Source organism: Poecilia latipinna, unplaced genomic scaffold (assembly GCF_001443285.1).
Source record: "Poecilia latipinna isolate Pla-1442-1.1 unplaced genomic scaffold, P_latipinna-1.0 Scaffold1177, whole genome shotgun sequence".
Lineage (NCBI taxonomy): Eukaryota > Metazoa > Chordata > Actinopteri > Cyprinodontiformes > Poeciliidae > Poecilia > Poecilia latipinna.
The window spans coordinates 211541-230508 of record NW_015113793.1 but is presented as its reverse complement, the minus strand read 5'-3'; the positions used below and the strand labels follow the sequence as shown (position 1 = coordinate 230508).

General features: G+C 42.0%; 1 protein-coding gene across 4 annotated transcripts; it reads left to right on the top strand.

Annotated features, from left to right (window-relative positions):
- Positions 1 to 246: 246 nt before the first annotated feature.
- LOC106960335 (msx2-interacting protein) lies at positions 247 to 18642 on the top strand. Of its 4 annotated transcripts, none has more exons than XM_015053382.1 (15): positions 247 to 534; positions 1574 to 1888; positions 4954 to 5427; positions 5525 to 5679; positions 6213 to 6413; positions 7378 to 7529; positions 7618 to 7743; positions 7835 to 7948; positions 8048 to 8161; positions 8248 to 8348; positions 8493 to 15546; positions 16280 to 16348; positions 16433 to 16627; positions 17175 to 17333; positions 17600 to 18642. In XM_015053382.1, the coding sequence occupies exons 1-15, from the start codon at positions 452 to 454 to the stop codon at positions 17729 to 17731; spliced, it is 9444 nt and encodes a 3147-aa protein (XP_014908868.1). In that variant the 5' UTR covers positions 247 to 451; the 3' UTR covers positions 17732 to 18642. The 4 variants fall into 4 exon arrangements, with proteins under 4 accessions (XP_014908868.1, XP_014908867.1, XP_014908870.1 ...); XM_015053381.1 differs by having other exon boundaries at positions 4951 to 5427; XM_015053384.1 differs by lacking the exons at positions 247 to 534; positions 1574 to 1888 and adding an exon at positions 1901 to 3481.
- The last annotated feature ends 326 nt before the right edge of the window (positions 18643 to 18968 follow it).

The following is an 18968-nucleotide window of genomic DNA, read 5'->3' as shown; positions in this document are numbered from 1 at the left end:
TAAGTATATATCTAAATAAAAATATATATACATTTTAATTGTTTATGTTGTGTATATATTTTCTTATTTTCTTCTACGTGTCGGTAACGTAGCTATCTTTAAACAGACATTTGTCTGCACTCGCACACAAAAATCTTGTGCTGATTTGCTTTCGTCATGAAACCGCGTGCTCGCTGCTCACGCATGCGCCTGGGTCACTCACGCACGCGGCTCGCAACCCGAAACCACCAACCGGGAGCGAGGCCGGCGCGCGTGCACGCGCTCTGATCGAGGACGCAGCAGAAGCAGCAGCAGCCAGCCAGCAGCTAAAGCTACACGGGGAGCAGGCGGTCGGGCCCACATCGTTCACGGAATCAACCGTCGGTCATTTTGTTCAGGCGGACCTCCGACCGGCAGGGGATTAAAAACGTGCGAGATCATATGTGTTTGAAGGGGGAAAGAAGATCGCAAGATGGTTCGGGAAACCAGACACCTCTGGGTGGGAAATTTACCCGAACATGTTCGCGAGGAGAAAATCATGGAGCATTTTAAAAGGTACGTTACGCAAGCGAGAGACCGTGTTTGCGGAGCTGCGCGCGCTGGCTGCAGCACTAACCTTTTCTCGATGCGAGGCTACGCTGCTAGCCCTGCTAACACCGCTAACGTTAGCATTATTAACTTTTACTCCTCGAGAGGTTTCCTGTATGGTGCGTGTGCTTTATTACATCACATTTGCATTTGTTTAAGAATATTTAACCAAAGCGACTCGCCCAGGCGTACATGTTGATATTTTAGAGTCTTCCGCTAACTTTTGCTAACGCAAGAAGGCAGTTAGCCGCTAGCCACCGAGCTACCACCCAGCCAACCATTTTGTGGGAAGTCGACAGGTTTTCGTGATCTGTGCAAGCCAAAAGACAGCCAGGGTCCACCGTAATGATGTGGAGGACTTTTGTTATTTTGATCACTCAAATACGATTTCTCCCTTCGCTGCCAGTCTAAAATCGTAGAGAAGTGTTTTTAAAAAGCCCAACTCTAAATCATTTTAATGAGCTTTCAGGACTCGGGACCAAATGTTAGCAAGTTGTTGAGCTGCACAGTGTTCAAGTCGGTTGCTGTCACTGAAACTACTTTAAATTGTGGTGCTGTAGGATTAACTCCACAGACCGCGAATCATTGTGTTTTCCTCAGTTGTCATCACTAAGGTTGATAGACGTCAATATTTACAGCTTTACAGATCTTTTATCGTTTTTTGTTTGCCTCGTAATTTAGAGGCCATTCTCACCAACAAACTAATCTAAACCTAACAAGAACGTCAATTTGTGATTATATCATTAGAATCAACTTGATTACTATAGTCTTTTTGTTGTTTGAACAGCATTTACAACACAAAGTGCCATTGTCCTGGCTTCAATGTAGGTTGTTTGTAATCTAAAACTGATTAAATACAAAAGGAAAATATATTTTCCTTTTGACACTATTGTGTTGCCTTCTCTGCTCTTGAATATCAAGTTTGTTCCATACAGAAAGACAGTAGGCTATTTTTGGATACTCTGAATGTAACTCCTCCTTTGTTGTGTCTGTAATTTCCTGTCAGGTATGGCCGCGTGGAGAGCGTCAAGGTTCTGCGAAAGCGAGGGTCAGAGGGCGGTGTTGCAGCCTTTGTGGATTTTGTGGATATCAAAAGTGCACAGAAGGCTCACAATGCTGTCAATAAGATGGGAGACAGAGACCTTCGGACTGACTACAATGAGCCGGGGTCAGTCCCCAGTGCTGTGCGGGGCCTCGAAGACAGCTCCCCCTCCAGCAGTCGAGACGTTGCAGGATTCCCTAGGGGAACAGTTGGCCCAGTGTTTGGCCCACCTGTGTCCCTACACACCCGAGAGGGACGTTTTGAACGGAGAATAGATGGGTAAGTGGACACGGTGTCCCTCAAAAAAAAAAAAAATCCAGAGTGCTCTAGGTTTCATTTAAGTGTAAAACCTGTACACATAGTGGGGTTGTTCATCAGGGAGCGGTACCTCCAGGGGTCACACAAAGGTAATCTAGGGATCACTCCACTCTTCATCACACCTGACTCGCCTTGCCCATGGGATTTAAGTAAATTAATTTCACTATCATTTGCAAAGGTAACTATATTTCAAGGTTTTTTTACATCTGGTTTGGATTTTACATCCAAGAGGAATATCCTGGTGAGCTGTGGATTTATTATGTGGGATACTACCTTGGGGAGATTTTGGATATGTTTTTTAATCAACATGGAATGTAACCCTGATTTATACATGGATTTGCCTGAAGCTGGAGATAAATCCCAAATATGAAGGATTTACTTTTTGCCTGAAGGATTTATTGAGGTATATCAATGTCCTGCCACTGGCCTATCATTTTTGACCCAAGACTTGATTGTTGGACTACTCCCTTTCCCAATATGTGGATATACCCTGTACTGGATTTTAAGTTTTAAGCAACTGGATGGAAGAACTTAGAGAATACACATCACAAGAAAGACTGAACAAATGCATATACCCCAAGTTTTCCAAGTTACTTTAGAGTAAAGTGTAACTGTTTTACTGATGCCATGCCCCGAATGTGGAAGTTATATTCAGAAGGCAGAAAGCGAACGCTCCCGGATCCAAACGGCAGTCTTCCAAGGTTTTTGGCGTAATTCTTCATCTGAGGAAGCATGAAGAAGGCTGGAACGTCGTGGATGCAGTTCGTCGTGGACAGAGTGATGTGGATCATACGGTGGCTAGGTTTATTGTTGCCATTTATCTGGAATACCAAGGTGTGGATGTACTGTGCCTGTGCGTGCGACCTCCAAGAGCCCAGGATGACTGTAAACAAAAAAAAGCCATATATTTCTACCAACACGCCTAATGGGATCGTTGGACTTTGGAATTATGCGATACCAAGAATCGAAAAGGATTTATTACTCTGTGATGTGTCTGATTCTTCCAGAAGTTAAGAAGCAGGATGTAATCCACTGGGATTTTTTTTTTTTTATTATTATTGGTATGTTTAGTTTTTTCTTCAATGGAATCGCTCAACCTTTGGGACATACTCCTTCCTTATTCTACCATTGCCACCAAGACTGATGATCCATGTGGATATATTTGCCATATTGCCTTCAAACATATTATTAGCTAGTTGACCTGGATATGCAGATTAAGTTCATCATCATATTTTTTTTGACATATTATCAAGTTATTTTTCCCCCACTCCATTTATTCAGATTTGTCAAGGAGCATATTTCTAAAATTGTTTGCTTTTCCTTTTTTGTCCTCATCCAATGGAGAGAATTAAGTAACTAAATACCAAACTGTGGAATATACAGGAATCCTCACCTGGTCCTTGAAGATAACTCAAAGTACAATTCAGGAGAAACCTTTTTCCCCTAATTGGATCAATTGATGTTTTTGTTTTTCTCCAATTTTTCATTGGGGCATTCACATTCTGACCACCTAGATTTTATTTGGATTAATTTTGGTAACTTCTTTCCCAAAAGGTTGGTATTTCTCTGGCCATATTTTTATCTTTCTGCTTCCCTAGTGCTTTGTGAAAGTTTAGTTTACTGCTGCTTTTAGAGGAAGTTGCATAACTTAATGCAAGAGGTGAATAATCTTTTTCGGCCCATGAATATGTTTCCTTTCACAGAGTTACAAAAGTAGTACAATGTGTAATTTACATTTTAAATGGCATGCATAACATGTATAAATCCATTCTACTTAGATTGTATGTAGGATTTTAAACCTGAAAATCAAACAAAATGTGATTTTGTTTCTTTTATGTGAAGCATTTTTATCAGCCTCTGAAATCTGGACATAGAAATACAGATGAAAGAAGTTGAAGCAGATTGAATGTGACTAATGTTCTCTTTTAAGACAGCCTTGCCCCCTCTTTGGAGTAATTTGTCGCTGTTACACCATTGGAAAAAAAAAACAAAACATATCCTAACACCTATTGTTGCTTAAACAACAAATAAATGTGGCAAGAAAAACAACGCCTTGCAAAAGTATTCACTCCCTTTGGTCTTTTTCCATATATCTCATGTTACAAACTTCAACATAGTGGAGTTTTTATCTTTTTGCTGGAGATTTATGTTGATATAGACTTTGGTTGATAACAAGGTTTATCAAAAATGTTTTTGCAAATCAAAATCTGAAAAGTGTGGAGTGCATTTCTTTTCAGTACCACCAATTTAAATAAATTTTCAACCGTTTTCCACTGCAGTTCTTTTAGTCTGTCCGTTTGCATGTTATCGTCTCATATTTCGCCACTTTCTGATCAAACTTGTACCAGCTTCCCTGTCTACCCACAGCCAACACCATGTTTCACTGAGTGCATGGTAAGTTAAGGGGGGATGTTCATTGCTAGTTTTCAACCAAAAGCAGCTTTTGGCCAATTTTTGTCACCTCTGACAAGAGCACCTTCTTCCACATGCTTACTGTTTCCTGAGAGGCTTTAATGGATCATCTTTATTTATAATAAGGTGTAGTTATACCCAGCTGGACTCAGTTTACTCATTTAAGTAACTACTTAAAATATTTGGCTGCAGTGGATTTTAATAAGGGATCTAAAAACAAGTTCAAGTCACACTTAGGTTTTTTCTTCCAATATGTTGTTAGTTTACCACATACAACTGCAACAAAACTGCACTAAAAATGGTTGTTTTAACATGACAAATGTGGAGAAGTTCAGCTGATTTGAATACTATTACAAGGCGTTGTAGTTTATATGCACTTTTTCAGCCTAGATTTTCAAATTGCTGCCCTGTATGCAAAGCTGGTTCTGAAAACTCAATGAGTAGTGAGCCTGTTCTTTCTTTTGTGTAGTTGTGGCATACTTGGTTGTTCTCTAACAAGTTGCTTTGTTGCATCTGTGCTGTATAAGTAACTAATGGACTGTTTTTAATTCAAGAGTTTACTAATTCTTCTTTTCTTTTGTAAATCTCTCTGCCTTGTTCTTAATTCACAGTAGCTCAGAAAGCCGTGAACGTGCTTATGATCACAGCCCATATGGCCACCATGAGCGCAGCGGGACTTTTGACAGACAACGTCACTACAATGCCGATTATTACCGCGATCGCCCGGTGTTTGCAACCACCGGCCCCGGCAGCAGTGCCATCGGAGGGAGTTTTGAGACAGCAGACCCACATTTTGACTCTAGAATACGAGACCCATTTACCCTTACCAATTCAACACGCCGAGACCTCTACAGAGACGATAGGGGGAGACGTGTTGATCGATCGTATCACCACCGTCGAAGCAGATCATCTCATTCCTCCCAGTCGAGGCATCCGTCTCCTCAGCGGACCGCAGGGCAAACCTCAAAAACCCCTCATTCTCCTAAAAGAACCCCTTTGTCCCCCGGAAGAGGTCCAAGATCGAGATCTCAAAGTAGATCTTCAAGCTCCGACTCTGTCAGCAGCACCAGCAGCACAGGCAGCGGCAGGTATGCATCTTAAAATCTGAACGTTTTACCTATTGATTGACTTTATTCATTTGTTTGTCCAACTGATTTTTGTGTCTTTTCTGTCTCTGTTTGGCAGCGACTCAAACAGCAGCTCCAGCGACGGTTCCCGGGCCCGCTCCGTTCAGTCGTCGGCTGCTCACACAGCTCCCCAGACATGTTTAGTGATGGACTCTGAAGAGCCTCGCAGAAGCTTTGGGATTAAAGTGCAAAACTTACCAGTGCGCTCCACAGGTTAGTTTTGTTAGACAGCCTCTCAAATGTTCAGCTGGATTCCAGTTTGTTTGGGGGAAAGTTTAGTTTTCTAATTGTTTAAAATACCAGTTATTATTAGGGCATTTTCTGATTCATGCATAATAAACTTGGATTGGGTTATTATCAGTTTAAAATGTGTTTCCACTGCAGGAACCTTCTCCTTTTCCAGGATCTTTTTGTCTGTGGCCAGAACAGATAATCAGGGTAGAAGTCTGTCCCAGATAGGAGAGCAGTACTTTTTTTAAAGACTAAAGTGTTGAGGAGTTTCATTTTGGTTGGATGTTCCATGTTGCCATGTTGTTTCTCAGTTTTAACTCCCCTACTTCCCTATTTTCTGTTAATATTGAATTGTATAACTGAAGTAATCTGTATTTTCATTTTGAAACACATTTAAGATCCAGCCACTAAAATGACCTGTAAAAAAATTGATCTGTAATTTAACACCATATTTGGAAAATCTGTTTTAATTTCTGTTGCAGATTTGACTGACAGTTTGACTTTTCCTTCTGCAGATACAAGTTTAAAAGATGGACTCTTCCATGAATTCAAGAAATACGGGAAAGTGAATTCAGTGCAGATTCATGGCGCATCAGAGGACCGCTATGGACTAGTGTTCTTCAGACAGCAAGAGGACCAAGAGAAAGCCCTCAGCGTCTCCAAGGGAAAGCTGTTCTTTGGGATGCTTATTGAGGTTACAGCCTGGAATGGTCCAGGTAAGTTGTGACGGATGACAAATCATTAGGACCAGGCTAAGAAAAATGTAGTTATGAGAATAAATAGTCACTATACAAGAAAAAAGTCATAATACAAGGTTTAAGTCATTTGACAGTAAGTCAAAGTTGTAATAATAGGATAATGACCTCATATTAGGAAAATGAAATTGTAGTATGAGGAATAAAAGTTGTAATAAAAGAATAGTCATTTTGACGATAGTAAATCAAAATGAGAGTAATAATAATACGGAAAAAAAGATGTAATAATACTAGAATAAACAATGAGAATAATATTGTAGTATGGAAAAAATGTGTAATTTGAGAATAGTCATCTTACAGGAAAAAGGTAATATTACAAGAACAATCACACAACTGTAAGTTGAAATAATACAAAAAGCCATATTACCAAAAGAAAATCGGATTTACGAGAATAGTCGTAAAAATACAATAATAAAACTTATTACGAGAATTAAGTTCTAATAATACGAGAATAAAAACTTTTGAAAAAATGTTGTAATATTATGAGAAAAAAGTTACAATGATGTGAGAAAATAATACAAGAATAAACTTGCAATATTACCAGAATAAGAATAAAGTCATAGTATTTAAAGAATAAAGTAATAATTTTATAACTCTTGTGAAGTTATACTATGGTATCGGTTTTACCAATAAGGACATACTTAAACACATCAGCATCAAATTATTATCAGTAAAATTATCAGATTTTTCAACTCTGTCGAAGCTTTGATCTCATTAATGTTTTAACTTTTTCTGGTAATTTTACGACTTTTTCCTGCTAATATTGTCTCTGTTCAACTTATGACTTCATTCTCGTAATTTCAAAACTAAAATCTTAGTCTGGCTCTAATACTTTGGTGTGAGATGGAGATTATTTAACATGACTGAACTTCCAAAACATGAGTGGATGTAAATGTAGCTATTGAAACCTGTTTCTTCCCCTCAGAAACAGAGAATGAAAATGACTACAGACCGTTAGATGGACGCCTAGACGAGTTCCACCCCAAAGCTACACGGACGCTGTTTATAGGCAACCTTGAAAAGACCACCAGTTATCAGCAACTCCTGGACATTTTTCAGCGCTTTGGAGAAATTGTTGTAAGTTCTCACACAGATTTGTGCTGTGAAACTGATGTCTCCCACTTTACAGTAAGCATTGTTGTAATTCTTGTCTCTTCCTCTTAAGGACATTGACATCAAGAAAGTAAATGGGATTCCTCAGTATGCCTTTGTCCAGTACTCTGACATTGGCAGCGTTTGCAAGGCCATAAAGAAAATGGATGCAGAATATCTGGGAAACAACAGGCTTAAGGTAGTAATTTTATCCCCTGAACCATTTCTTTTCTATGTTGAATTATTTACCGTTTATGTCTGTAAAATTGCTGCTCTACATCTCTTTGCAGCTTGGTTTTGGGAAGAGTATACCTACTACATGTGTTTGGCTTGATGGTTTGGCCCCCAACATCACAGAGCAATACCTCACACGGCATTTCATGCGTTACGGGCATGTAGTTAAAGTAAGCCTCTTTTTTTTTTTTTTTTTTTTACATCTCTATGGTTTTCTGGACTTTATTTTAGTTCTCCTGTTTGTAACTGTGTGCTTGTACCTTTCATAGGTCGTATTTGATAGACTAAAGGGGATGGCGCTCATCTTGTACAACAACACGGATTTTGCTCAGGCAGCTGTGCGGGAGACCAAAGGCTGGAAGATTGGTGGTAATAAAATTAAGGTAAAAAAAAAAAAAAGATACATTAATGTCTATTTAATTTTTTTTCCTTATTTCTGTATTTAATTGGTATTTTTGCTCATCAATAGGTGGATTTTGCAAGTCAGGAGAGCCAGAATGCATTTTACCGCTCAATGCAAGTCTCTGGACAAGACATTAGAGACTTCTATGAAGTTCCACCAGAACGACGGTAAATTTATTTTCTTTCTCATTTAACTGCTCCATTGGTATTTTAAGGAATTTAAATGAACCTGTCTTAAATATATAGAAAAGCAAACGTGTATATTTTTAACATTTCTAAAGTGATTAATAATCTCTTCTGTTCATTTCACAGAGAGGATCGCAGACCTCCTTATCATGAGTTTACAGCAGAGAGAGCTTACTATGAGAATATAAGAACCACTGGCCTTTATCCAGAGGAAGCTCGCAGAGAGTACGCCGCACGCAGCAGAGAGCGTTTTCCTGAACTGGAGCATTATCAGGGAGAACACTTTGACCCACGTTATCATGAGGATCCAAGAGACTACAGGGATTACCGAGACCCCTTCGAGCAGGACATCAGAAAATATACCTACATTCAAAGAGAACGAGAAAGAGAGCGCGAACGCTTTGAGGCTGATCGCAGCAGGTGGAGCCCATCGCAAAGAAGAGCCGTCACTCCCACAATTTCTCCTTCTCCGTCCGAACGTGCTGCCAGAGACTCAGAACGGCGCGTTTACAGCCAGTCTTCAGAGAGGAGTGGCAGCGTGAGCTCCATGTCACCTCCACATTTTGACAAATCTGAAAAGACCTTGCTAGATCACGCAGCAAAGAGTGAGAAGAGCGCTCAGCCCGATCGCGTGCCAGGGGCAGAGAAAATCAAACGTCCAAAAAGAAAAGATAAAACTGACAAAGAAAAGACTGAAAAGAATAAATCAAGAAAAGGAAAGGGTCAGTCCCCGGCTAGCCAGGTACCAGAAACGGAGACGGATGCTGCTTTTGATGGAGGATCTGGAAGAGGAAGGGGATCAGACCAAGATGTTCATGAGAAACCGAAATCTAAGGTGGATGGAGACGCTCTGTCTGGAAACCAGTTAACTGTTCCTCAAGACTCTGTAAAAACTGAAACAACTAAAGGGGATATTGCAGAGCTAGACGGAAAACCCAAACTTAAAAAACAACCCAAGTCTGATATTGGAAACGATGGAAAGGATTCAGCAGTGGATTCAGATCGCCTCGCTGCAAGAAAAAGGCGCTTTGGGGATATAGGTGGCAAAACTGTTCGTCAGAAAAGAAGCAGGCATGAGGACGAGGATGGCAGTCAGTCATCAGACTTTGGATCCAGTACCACATATGTGAAAGAACCAGACGCAGACAAACACAAAGATCCTCAGCGACGAGATGCACGACTCAAAACAGAAAAAAGTGTCACTCAAAAGGATGGACTAGAGGATCTCAGGGGACAAAGAGAAAAATCCGAAGGTTCTGCAGATCTGCCAGAGTCGAAACGACAACAAGGAAGCACTTCCTCCAGAAGGGTCTCACTAGAGGGGAATTCAGATCAAAGCATTGTACGAGAGCAAGAACAAAATGCTGCATTCAAGCCTAGTCAGAATGCTGAAACTAATAAAAACACCAAGACTAAAGAAGACCATGTCGACATTGATCTCTCTCAGAGTTACCGCAAGCAGATGGAGCAAAACAGACGCTTACACATGCAGCAGCAGCAACAGCGCGAGTCTGACAAACTGAAAAAAGCAGAAAGTCTGCAAAGAAACGAAACCGAAGACCTGGAACATCGTAGCCTTGTACATGAAGTTGGTAAACCACCTGAGGACGTCACAGATAATTTTCCGTCTCACAAGCTGTCTGACCAGTTCGAAGCCGAGCCCGGGATAAAGAGAGAGCGTTTCTATAGGAGACAAAAAAGTGAAGACCCTGACTGGAGTAGTACCCCTTCTCCAGGACACCAGGTTTTCTCTCAGCATGCCGAGGAGGACTTCATGGATGCCTCTCTGAAGGAGTTGAGTCGAAACAATCAGAAGATTCACCCAGAACTTGAGCTTTTGGTCAAAAGGACCCACAACACACAGGTGAACAAGACAAACATCCCCATTAATATTGGGGAAGAAGATCAACAAAAGAGGTGGGATAGCAGAGTTAAGCAGGACCTGCTACCCAACCTGAACTTTTCTAGAGGCTTGGGCAAAAACCTTCACAACCGCAAGCCCTCAGAATACGGCCTTTGGCATGATTTGGAGCCTGGGGAAGTGAGATCAGACTCTGAAGAGGATAGAGAGAACAAACCCCTCTCTCCTGCTCCCTCCACCTCTATGCCTTTTTCTGAGAGGCCGAGACTTGATCGGTTTTCAGACCCAAAGCTGGCTCACCTTGAAAGAAACAAATTCTACTCGACCGCACTTGACCAGACCATCACCCCTGATACTAAAGCTCTACTGGAACGAGCAAAGTCTCTGTCCTCTTCTCGTGAGGATAACTGGTCATTTTTAGATTACGATTCCCACTTTGTGAATTTCCGAAGCCAGAAAGACACAGAGAAAGTAGAATCAGCACCAAGACCTACTCCTTCCTGGTACATGAAAAAGAAAAAGATACGAAGTGGCTCTGAGGACAAACTGGATGACAGGAAAGAAGAGCCCAAGCCGGAGGAACAGGAACGAAGAGAGCTTTTCGCTTCACGTTTCCTTCACAGCGCTGTGTTTGAGCTGGACTCTAGACGACTTCAACATCTTGAGCGCAAATACGAAGAGTTGGAACACATGTTGAACCAACAAGCTAGTCAGCAAGGAGCAGAGGGAGAACTTGAGACCGGCCCTGTTGTCCTCTTTCACAGCCGTTTTCTGGAGCTCACGCAACTACAACAACAAAAAAACAAGAGTCAGCAGGAGTATCAAGGAAACACAGTTTGTACAAGTGAAAATAAACAGGAAAAACCGTCTGAGCAGGAACAACAAGATTTACGGTCTAATGACACGTCAGAATCTAGTGTGGCAGCTGAAATCAAACCTATCAGTCCTGTTGAACAAGTTGCTCCTGAACCAAAACTGATTCCTAATCTTGTTACTCAGTCTGCAAGCATAGATACACCTCCTTCAGACCAGAAATGTGTGTTACCATCTCCACCCGCTGATGTATGCCCACCTATGTCTTTTACAAAAGAGGAGACAAAGGAAGAAGTACAAGAAAGTGAAAATGTTGTAACAATGCATTGTTCACCAACTGAGACCTTAAAATCTGAACCTGCACCTGAAATGGTTCCTGAAACTAACATTTCTGAGGAGAAGCAGGAATTTCTTGAAGAGGATGCAAAGCCTTTAATTGACGAACAAACAAACGACCCTGGTTCTCATGAAGAGTTGGTTAGCAGATCAGAGCCAAGTCCTGAGATGTCACAACCAGAAGTGCCTACAGCCAGTAGTCCAGTACAACTCAGTGTTGCTGAAGAGGCAGATTTAATCAAAGAAGACCCTCTTTCCACATGTCCAACAGCAGTAGAGTCAGAAGGAGAGAAGAAACTTGAAGAAGTGAGTAAAGAAGAGATTTCTGTTGATACCGATGCAATTGAAGAGCCAGTCTCCTTTCAAAAAGAAAATAAAACAAAAGAAATGAAAACTAAAAAAGGCAGGCAATCTCCTGCTCAAGTTCCTTTAACATCTGTCTCTGAGAAACAAGCTACACGAAAGAGTGAGCGCATCGACAAAGATAAGCTGAAGCGTGGCTCATCCCCAAGAGCTGAAACAAAGTCCTCAGCCAAGTCTCCAACTCCTGGGTCAGATCATGACCATTCGGAGCAGAGCATCCCGATAAGTAGAGCAAGAACTCGAAGAAATGTAAAATCTGTTTATGCAACTCCAGTGGAAGACGATGCACCGACTCGTGGCAAGGAGACTGAGTCACCTCGCTCTGCACGAAAGCGGGGTACAGAGAAAGAAGCTGTGCAGCACAGCACCGAGTCGGAACCACCGACTCCAGCGCCAGCAAAACAACGTGGGCGTCCTCCTAAAAACCGCAAACCGGTTGAAGAGATTTCAGCTGCAAAAACAGAGAAAATAAAAATGGATAAGGATGCAGATTCAAATGAGTCGGAGAGCAGCGAACGGGTTTCAAGAGTTGCTAAGGGGAAAATGTCCCCTTATCTCACAAAGGGTTCCTCAAATCCAATACCCTCAGTCCCAGGCTCTAAGAAAGGGGATAATACTGAAACAGCTGATGAGAATCAAGTAATGCATTTCACAGAAGCAGATGATTTGTCTTCACAACATTCGTCATCTTCAGGCAAAGATTCTTCAGTAAAATCAGATGTAAAGAAAGGTGAAAAAGATGAGCAAGGCACAGAACTGGACAAAGACGTTAATGAAAAATTATGTGAGGGGAAATCGAATGGAAAAGAGACAGATTCACTGCTGGGTGAGGAGAAACTTGCCTCAGAGAAAGAGAAGATCATAAAAGGAAAAGTCAAGCCAACAGCCGCTCCAAAGCCTCATGTTTTTAGGGACCTCCAAGTCATACTGGATGTCAAAGAGGTCAAAGATCACGTTTCCAGGTGCAGTACAGCCAACAAAGAGTGCCCTAATGAAGAAAAAGAGAAGAAGGAGGTAGATGCCTCAAAGAGCTCTTTCCTACAGGAGCGTGAATTGGAGCAGGCAGTTGAGAACATCGCCAAACTTACTGAACCGGCATTTCCGACAGAACTACCGACTCCCCCTGTCCCTCCTGCAGAGGTAAAAAGTGACCCTGAGGAGGAAAAGTCTTGTAATCCTGCCAGTGAGACGGAGCTGATGGCTGCCATTGACTCAATAACTGGTGAAGATGTAAGTGTACCTCTCACCCCAGCCGCTCCAGTTAGCACAGAAGTTTGTTCAGAACCTGAGATCCAGGAGTTTGTCCCTCTGGTCAAGGTTGAAGAACCTGAAACCGCTCTGCAAGAGGAACCAGTCTTCTCAAATACTCCCAAAAAGAGTCAAAGGGGAAGGCCCAAAACACCTAAACGCCCTAAGGCCCCAAAGCATGCACGAAAAGATGTGAAAGAAGAATTAAGTGAGGAGTTGACGGTGCCTTTAGCTGAGAGTGCAGCGTCTGATGTAAAGATTGTGGCTGAGAAGCCTCCATCTGCTGCAGCTGCTGCAGTCATCACTCCTACAACCTGGAAATCAGAGGCTGAACTTTCAGCTGTGAAGGCAGCAAAATCAGAGTTGCTGTCACCTGTGGAAGAGCAAACACAAGCTGTGAAACCCACACACCCCCAGGCTAAGAGCCCCATATACTCAAAGCCTCAACAGTTACCAGCTGATTGTGTTTCTCCCTCTGTGGCCTCCAACAGGCCCAACATCAAATCCATTCAAACCAGCCGAGCGCCTGTTTCTCCACCCGACTGGCGACACCAGTCTAAGGATCCATGTGTTACCTCTGCACATATAATGTCAGTAACAGCCAAGGACGGCCAGCTGACCGCTTCTGACTCCAACAGTAAAGAGCTAGATCAAGGCACAAGTGACTTGAGGAAAATTCTCATGATACCTAAAGCAACTACGCTCCCAGGAGGAGGAAGTTCTGCTCCAACCAGTCTGCCCAACCTCCGAGATCAGAATCCATCTGAAAGCAATCCTGCCATCACAGCTGCTATTCACAACAGATCCCCGCTCCCTGAGAGTAAAACGCCAACTCATTCAGTGCCACCTATTGTCCGAACACCCTCCACGTTACCTGGAGAGACTAAATCTGTGATCTCCGTAATTGCATCTACGGCAACCTCTGTTATTAGTCGCGTTTGCAACCCCCCTGAGTCTGAGGAAAAACCTAATCTAATCATTGGAAATCCCTCCATGGATGTGACTCTGCCCAAAACGGCCTACAGGCCCAGCAAAGACGATGGTGGACCTTACCATGGCCCCACATTCAGTTCTGGGTGTTGCTCTGGTCTGCGAGTAAACACGTCTGAAGGAGTGGTGGTGCTAAGCCACTCAGGCCAGAAAACAGAAGGACCCCTGAGGATCAGTGCCAAGATTAGTCAAATCCCACAAGCAACAGCCGGTGACATTGAATCTCAGCAATTGGTATCGATTCCCCAGATTAAACAAGATGTTTACAGCCATTCTCAGTCGGGACATCAGAAGGGGTCTTCACAAACCGATCATGGGCATTCTGGTAAACTCCAATCAACTCTGTCTTCAATTAAGGAGGAAAGCAGCAGCAGCAGTTTAGAAAAGATGGATTCAGCTTACCAGGCGGGGTCCCAAGGAGTCGTGAAGCGTCTCCCGCCAGGTAACCAGCAGGTAATGGGTTACCACCAAGACTACCTGCAGTTAAAACACCAAAAGAAGATGGAGAATGTTGATCCTCATGGTACAGATGGAGCTAAACCATCTTGGACCTCCACTGTAAGCCCTGCTATAAGCCCACATTTACCGTCTCCCCCTGGGAACCATGTGGGCTTTGTCACATCCACTGGTGACAGAGGTCCGTCACATCTTGGTGGCATCAAACAGGAACCACGGTCCCCGAGAAAGTCAGGACATTCTCATCCTCCTTTCACCAAGGTGTCGTCGCCTCTTGGCTCCTCCTCACCCAAGGGGATCCCTGTAATGATATCCTCTGCTCTCAACCCCATGCAGCAGTATATCACCGGTGTCCACCACCCAGAGCAGTCTGTCATCATGCCACCTCACAACGTGCCTGCAGGTGTGGGACGAATGTCTCCTCACTGTGTCTCCCAGTCCATTACAGTGGGTCATCTGGTTCAGGGGGAGGTCAGGGTCAACACACCACCTCTGTCTGTGATGAACTACGTCCACAGCGAGCAGCTTGCCTCTCCGTGGCCTGGTTCCCTGCAGCCGCGGTCGTCCTCCCCCCAAGCTGTCAGCAGGGTCAAGGTCAACCACGGTTCTTTGCGGGGCCACGAGGGCGAACAGGACGAATCCAGACACTTCCACCAAGCTGGGAGACCATCCGCCACTCTGCCGTCAGACTCTCGGGGAGCTTTGAGGACTAACATGGAAACGTTAATCACACACAGAGATATGCGAGTTCACAGTCTGCACCAGCAGGGGGAGCGTCTGACACTGGACTCCCATTCTGGACACATTCAAGAAACTCTGCCGCCTTCTTTATCTCCAAGAGCTCACATGTTGCCCAAAGGCGTGTCTGAGAAGGACATAAAGCCACTGGAAGCAAAGAGGCCGCACTCTCCTGTAATTCCAAAGGATGGAATAATGGCGATCCGGCAGCCTGGCGCTGCTATAGCGTCACCTCAACGGGTTCCCCTGATGCCACCGGGACCCAGCGGGTCGTTCTCAGAGTACTCAGGAATGTACCCAAACCGCATGCATTCTCAGATCCCGGACGCCCCTGTTGGGCACAGCCAGCCGCCGCTGAACGTCACTCCGTCTATGGTAAGTTCACTGCGCTTCAGGGCTGCAGCTAAACATTAGTACAGTAGTTGATTATTGTATAATTACATTTTAATAAATTGGCCCATTTTCCAGATTTCTTATCTAACCATTTAAACTTATTTTATACAATATTGAAAATGCATAAGATGCAAAGCATTTTTGTTAAATAAGAAAATGAACATTTTACTTCCTAAAATGCAATAACTGCATTCCTTTAGTGAACGCTTGGTGATTTGTAGCAAAGGATTTATCTTCAGCTAAAAAAATTCCTCGTAATATTTTGTCTTCTTTAGTTATATTTATCTGTTTATAAATCTATAATGTATCTGAAAAGTTAATGCACTGCCAATGTAGGCTTATCCACTGAGTATCTCTGATTAATAATTGGGTAGCAAAAGGTGCTAAATAGCAGATTGTGTTTTTAACATAGTTTGAACCGAGTGAATCTAAAACTATGCCACTTGAGTTTTGGTTAGAACATATTTACAGTCAAGAAAAGGTTGTTTTTCATAAGCTTAAATGCAGTCTACATGTTTTTTTTTTTATCAAATGCTCCTTTTTTTAGAGTGAATACTTCAGTTAAAGATGAATCAAGTGCTAAATTAGTTGATTATTGTTTCAGCTTTACTGCATTTATGTTTACATTTCAAAATGAACATGTAGATAGCAAAGGGGAAGCAGTAGTTTTCCCTCATTTTATGTCTCTTCTGATGATTTGCTTTCTAATGTTAAGGGTGCAGAACTCCAGGCTAAACCAGATGGAAAGATGACCCAGGTTGTTAATATGGTGCAGTTGCTCACGGTAAGACGGACGTTTGCATTCGTTGGTCAAAACTAAAATAGTGTTCGTCTGACACCCTTTCCTGTTTCTGTGTAATTGAAACAGAAGTACCCTATAGTGTGGCAGGGCCTTCTGGCACTGAAGAACGACACAGCTGCTGTCCAGCTGCATTTCGTCTGTGGAAACAAAACTCTGGCTCATCGATCGCTGCCTTTGCAAGAAGGAGGCGCTCTGCTCAGGATCGCTCAGAGGATGAGGCTGGAGGCCTCTCAGTTGGAGAGTGTAGCCAGAAGAATGACGGTATGTTGTGTTTCGTCTTACTCCTGCTTAATTTCTTGTGTTTTTGATTACAGTTAAATAAAAAGAGGTATTAAAATCCTTGGAGACTTCTTGTTCTGCTTCTTTGTCACTTAAATGTTTCAGATGATCAAACGAACCTTCTCAGATACTTGGTCAAAATGAGTAAATACAAAATATAGTTATAAAATGCTCATTTTTTTTTAGCTACGATAACCAAACTTGGACCTAATAACTGGTTGCTTCAACAACTCTTATTTTAATTCAGCTCTAATGAAGGACACCTCTCAAATGAATTTAAACTTGGGCTTTGACTAGGCACCTTACAGAACATTGATTTAATTTTTTTTTGTTCTCTTGCTGATCTTGGGATCATTTTGATGTTGAGCCCCAACATCATAGAATCAGCTTTGTACCCCTGACTGGTAGACTGATCAATTTCACTGACATCGTTTCTCATCCGTTATGTGACAAAAAAAAGCAAAAACAAGAAGTAGTTTGTGGCACTAAATGTATGTTGAGACTAAATGTTGACGTTGTCTCCCTGCAGGGTGACAGTGATTACTGTCTTCTCCTCGCTTTGCCTTGTGGACGAGATCAGGACGATGTCATAAACCAAACTCAAGCTCTTAAAGCTGCATTCATCAACTACCTGCAGGCAAAACTGGCAGCTGGTATCATCAATATCCCCAATCCAGGTTCCAATCAGGTGAGACATGACACATTTGTGAAGGACTTTGTTCATAAAGTGTTTTTTTGTTGTTTTTTTTTCCTGAAGCTTGTAAACCTCTACTAACCAATTCAAGGAAACATAATAGGTCAGCTTTAAAAAAACAAAATGGGAAAATTTGTAAATAAAATATACTTTATAGGGAGAATGTGATTATCGGTGTTTTTATTTATTGGTGTGGCTCAGCACTGATCTCCTGAATCCACAGGAAAGCGTTTACGTCTTGACGTTTCTCTTTCTTCCAGCCCGCCTACGTGCTCCAGATTTTCCCGCCCTGTGAGTTTTCCGAGAGCCACTTGTCTCAGCTGGCCCCCGACCTTTTGAACAGGATCTCCAGCATCTCGCCACACCTCATGATCGTCATCACCTCTGTGTGACCTGTGACCCCTCCCACCCTGCGAGCCTCAGGAAACTAGAGGAGTTTGTTTCAGTTTCTGTTTCTGTTCCTGGATCCAGTGGAGGGGGAAAAAAAAGAAAAAACATTTTTGGATGTACCTTAAACATTTGATTTTTTTTTTTCTTCTTTTGTTTGTCACTCCTGTCTGGTATATGTGTCCTTCTCAAAAAAAAAGAACAAAAAAAAAAAACAAGACAAAAAAAAAACTCAGGGATGGATCAAACCAGAATGAGTCTTACTTGACCATTTTTCTGCTGTATTTATATTTATTGAAGTTTTATTCTAGTGTGTTGGAGATGCGCTGAAGAAGGAAGAAAAACAAACATAAAAACTGGTGACTATCTGGGTGGCATCTTTCATTGGTGTTTTTTTTTTGACTCATTTCTTCACAGGAGGATCATTAAAGCTGTTGTGCTGCAACGGTTAACGGGACATTTCATCGTGTAATTTTAAAATGAATTATGTACAGACTTCTTCACTCGGCCTTTTATCGGAGGAAGAATGAACTTGTAAATTTTTGGAGACCCTGATGAGGACCATGTTCATTTTAACAGCTACTTCATTTCCATCAACTCTGCTTATTCTTCTCACTACTGAAGAGGTCACACATCTGGCATGGGCCTCCACGTCGAGCAAGCTTCATTCTGAGGGGTTTTTCAGTACAGAACTTTGTAAATATTTTAAATATTTAAACGTCAGTGGAAAAATGGCGACTTAACAGAGACTTTACCTCCGGGACATACGAGAACGCAGAGTGTGGAAATTTAGATGGATCTTTACTTTTTTGATGTAAATACTTGTAACACAAAGAAAGTTGGCAAACTCTTTGGAGTCTGCTGATGGCACTTCTTATTTTGTAACTCAAATAAAACTCCAGAAAACATGATTTCAGATGAGGCTTTAGTTCTGTATTTGTCACTTTTTCATCTTTTTATGCATTTATATTTTATATTTTGTTGTCTGTGCAAACCAACAAACAATGCTACAAAATATGTAAAGGAACAGACTTTTCCAATATTTTCTTATTCACTATTCAATAATTACATTTATTTAGCATAAATTCTGCCTCACAGCTTTGGATTTTAATTGGTCATGAGATTTGTGGTGGAAATTTTTATCAGACAATATATTATGACTATTACAATGGTAATATAATTTCTTCATCCCCTCTTGATTATATACAAAAATACAATATTTTCTATTAATCCCATCAAAGT

Coding starts and splice junctions, on each gene's coding strand:
- LOC106960335 (XM_015053381.1), top strand. CDS start 452: ATGGTTCGGGAAACCAGACACCTCTGGGTGGGAAATTTACCCGAACAT. Junction 7,530..7,617: donor AGCGCTTTGGAGAAATTGTT/GTAAGTTCTCAC, acceptor CTTCCTCTTAAG/GACATTGACATCAAGAAAGT. Junction 16,349..16,432: donor ATATGGTGCAGTTGCTCACG/GTAAGACGGACG, acceptor TAATTGAAACAG/AAGTACCCTATAGTGTGGCA.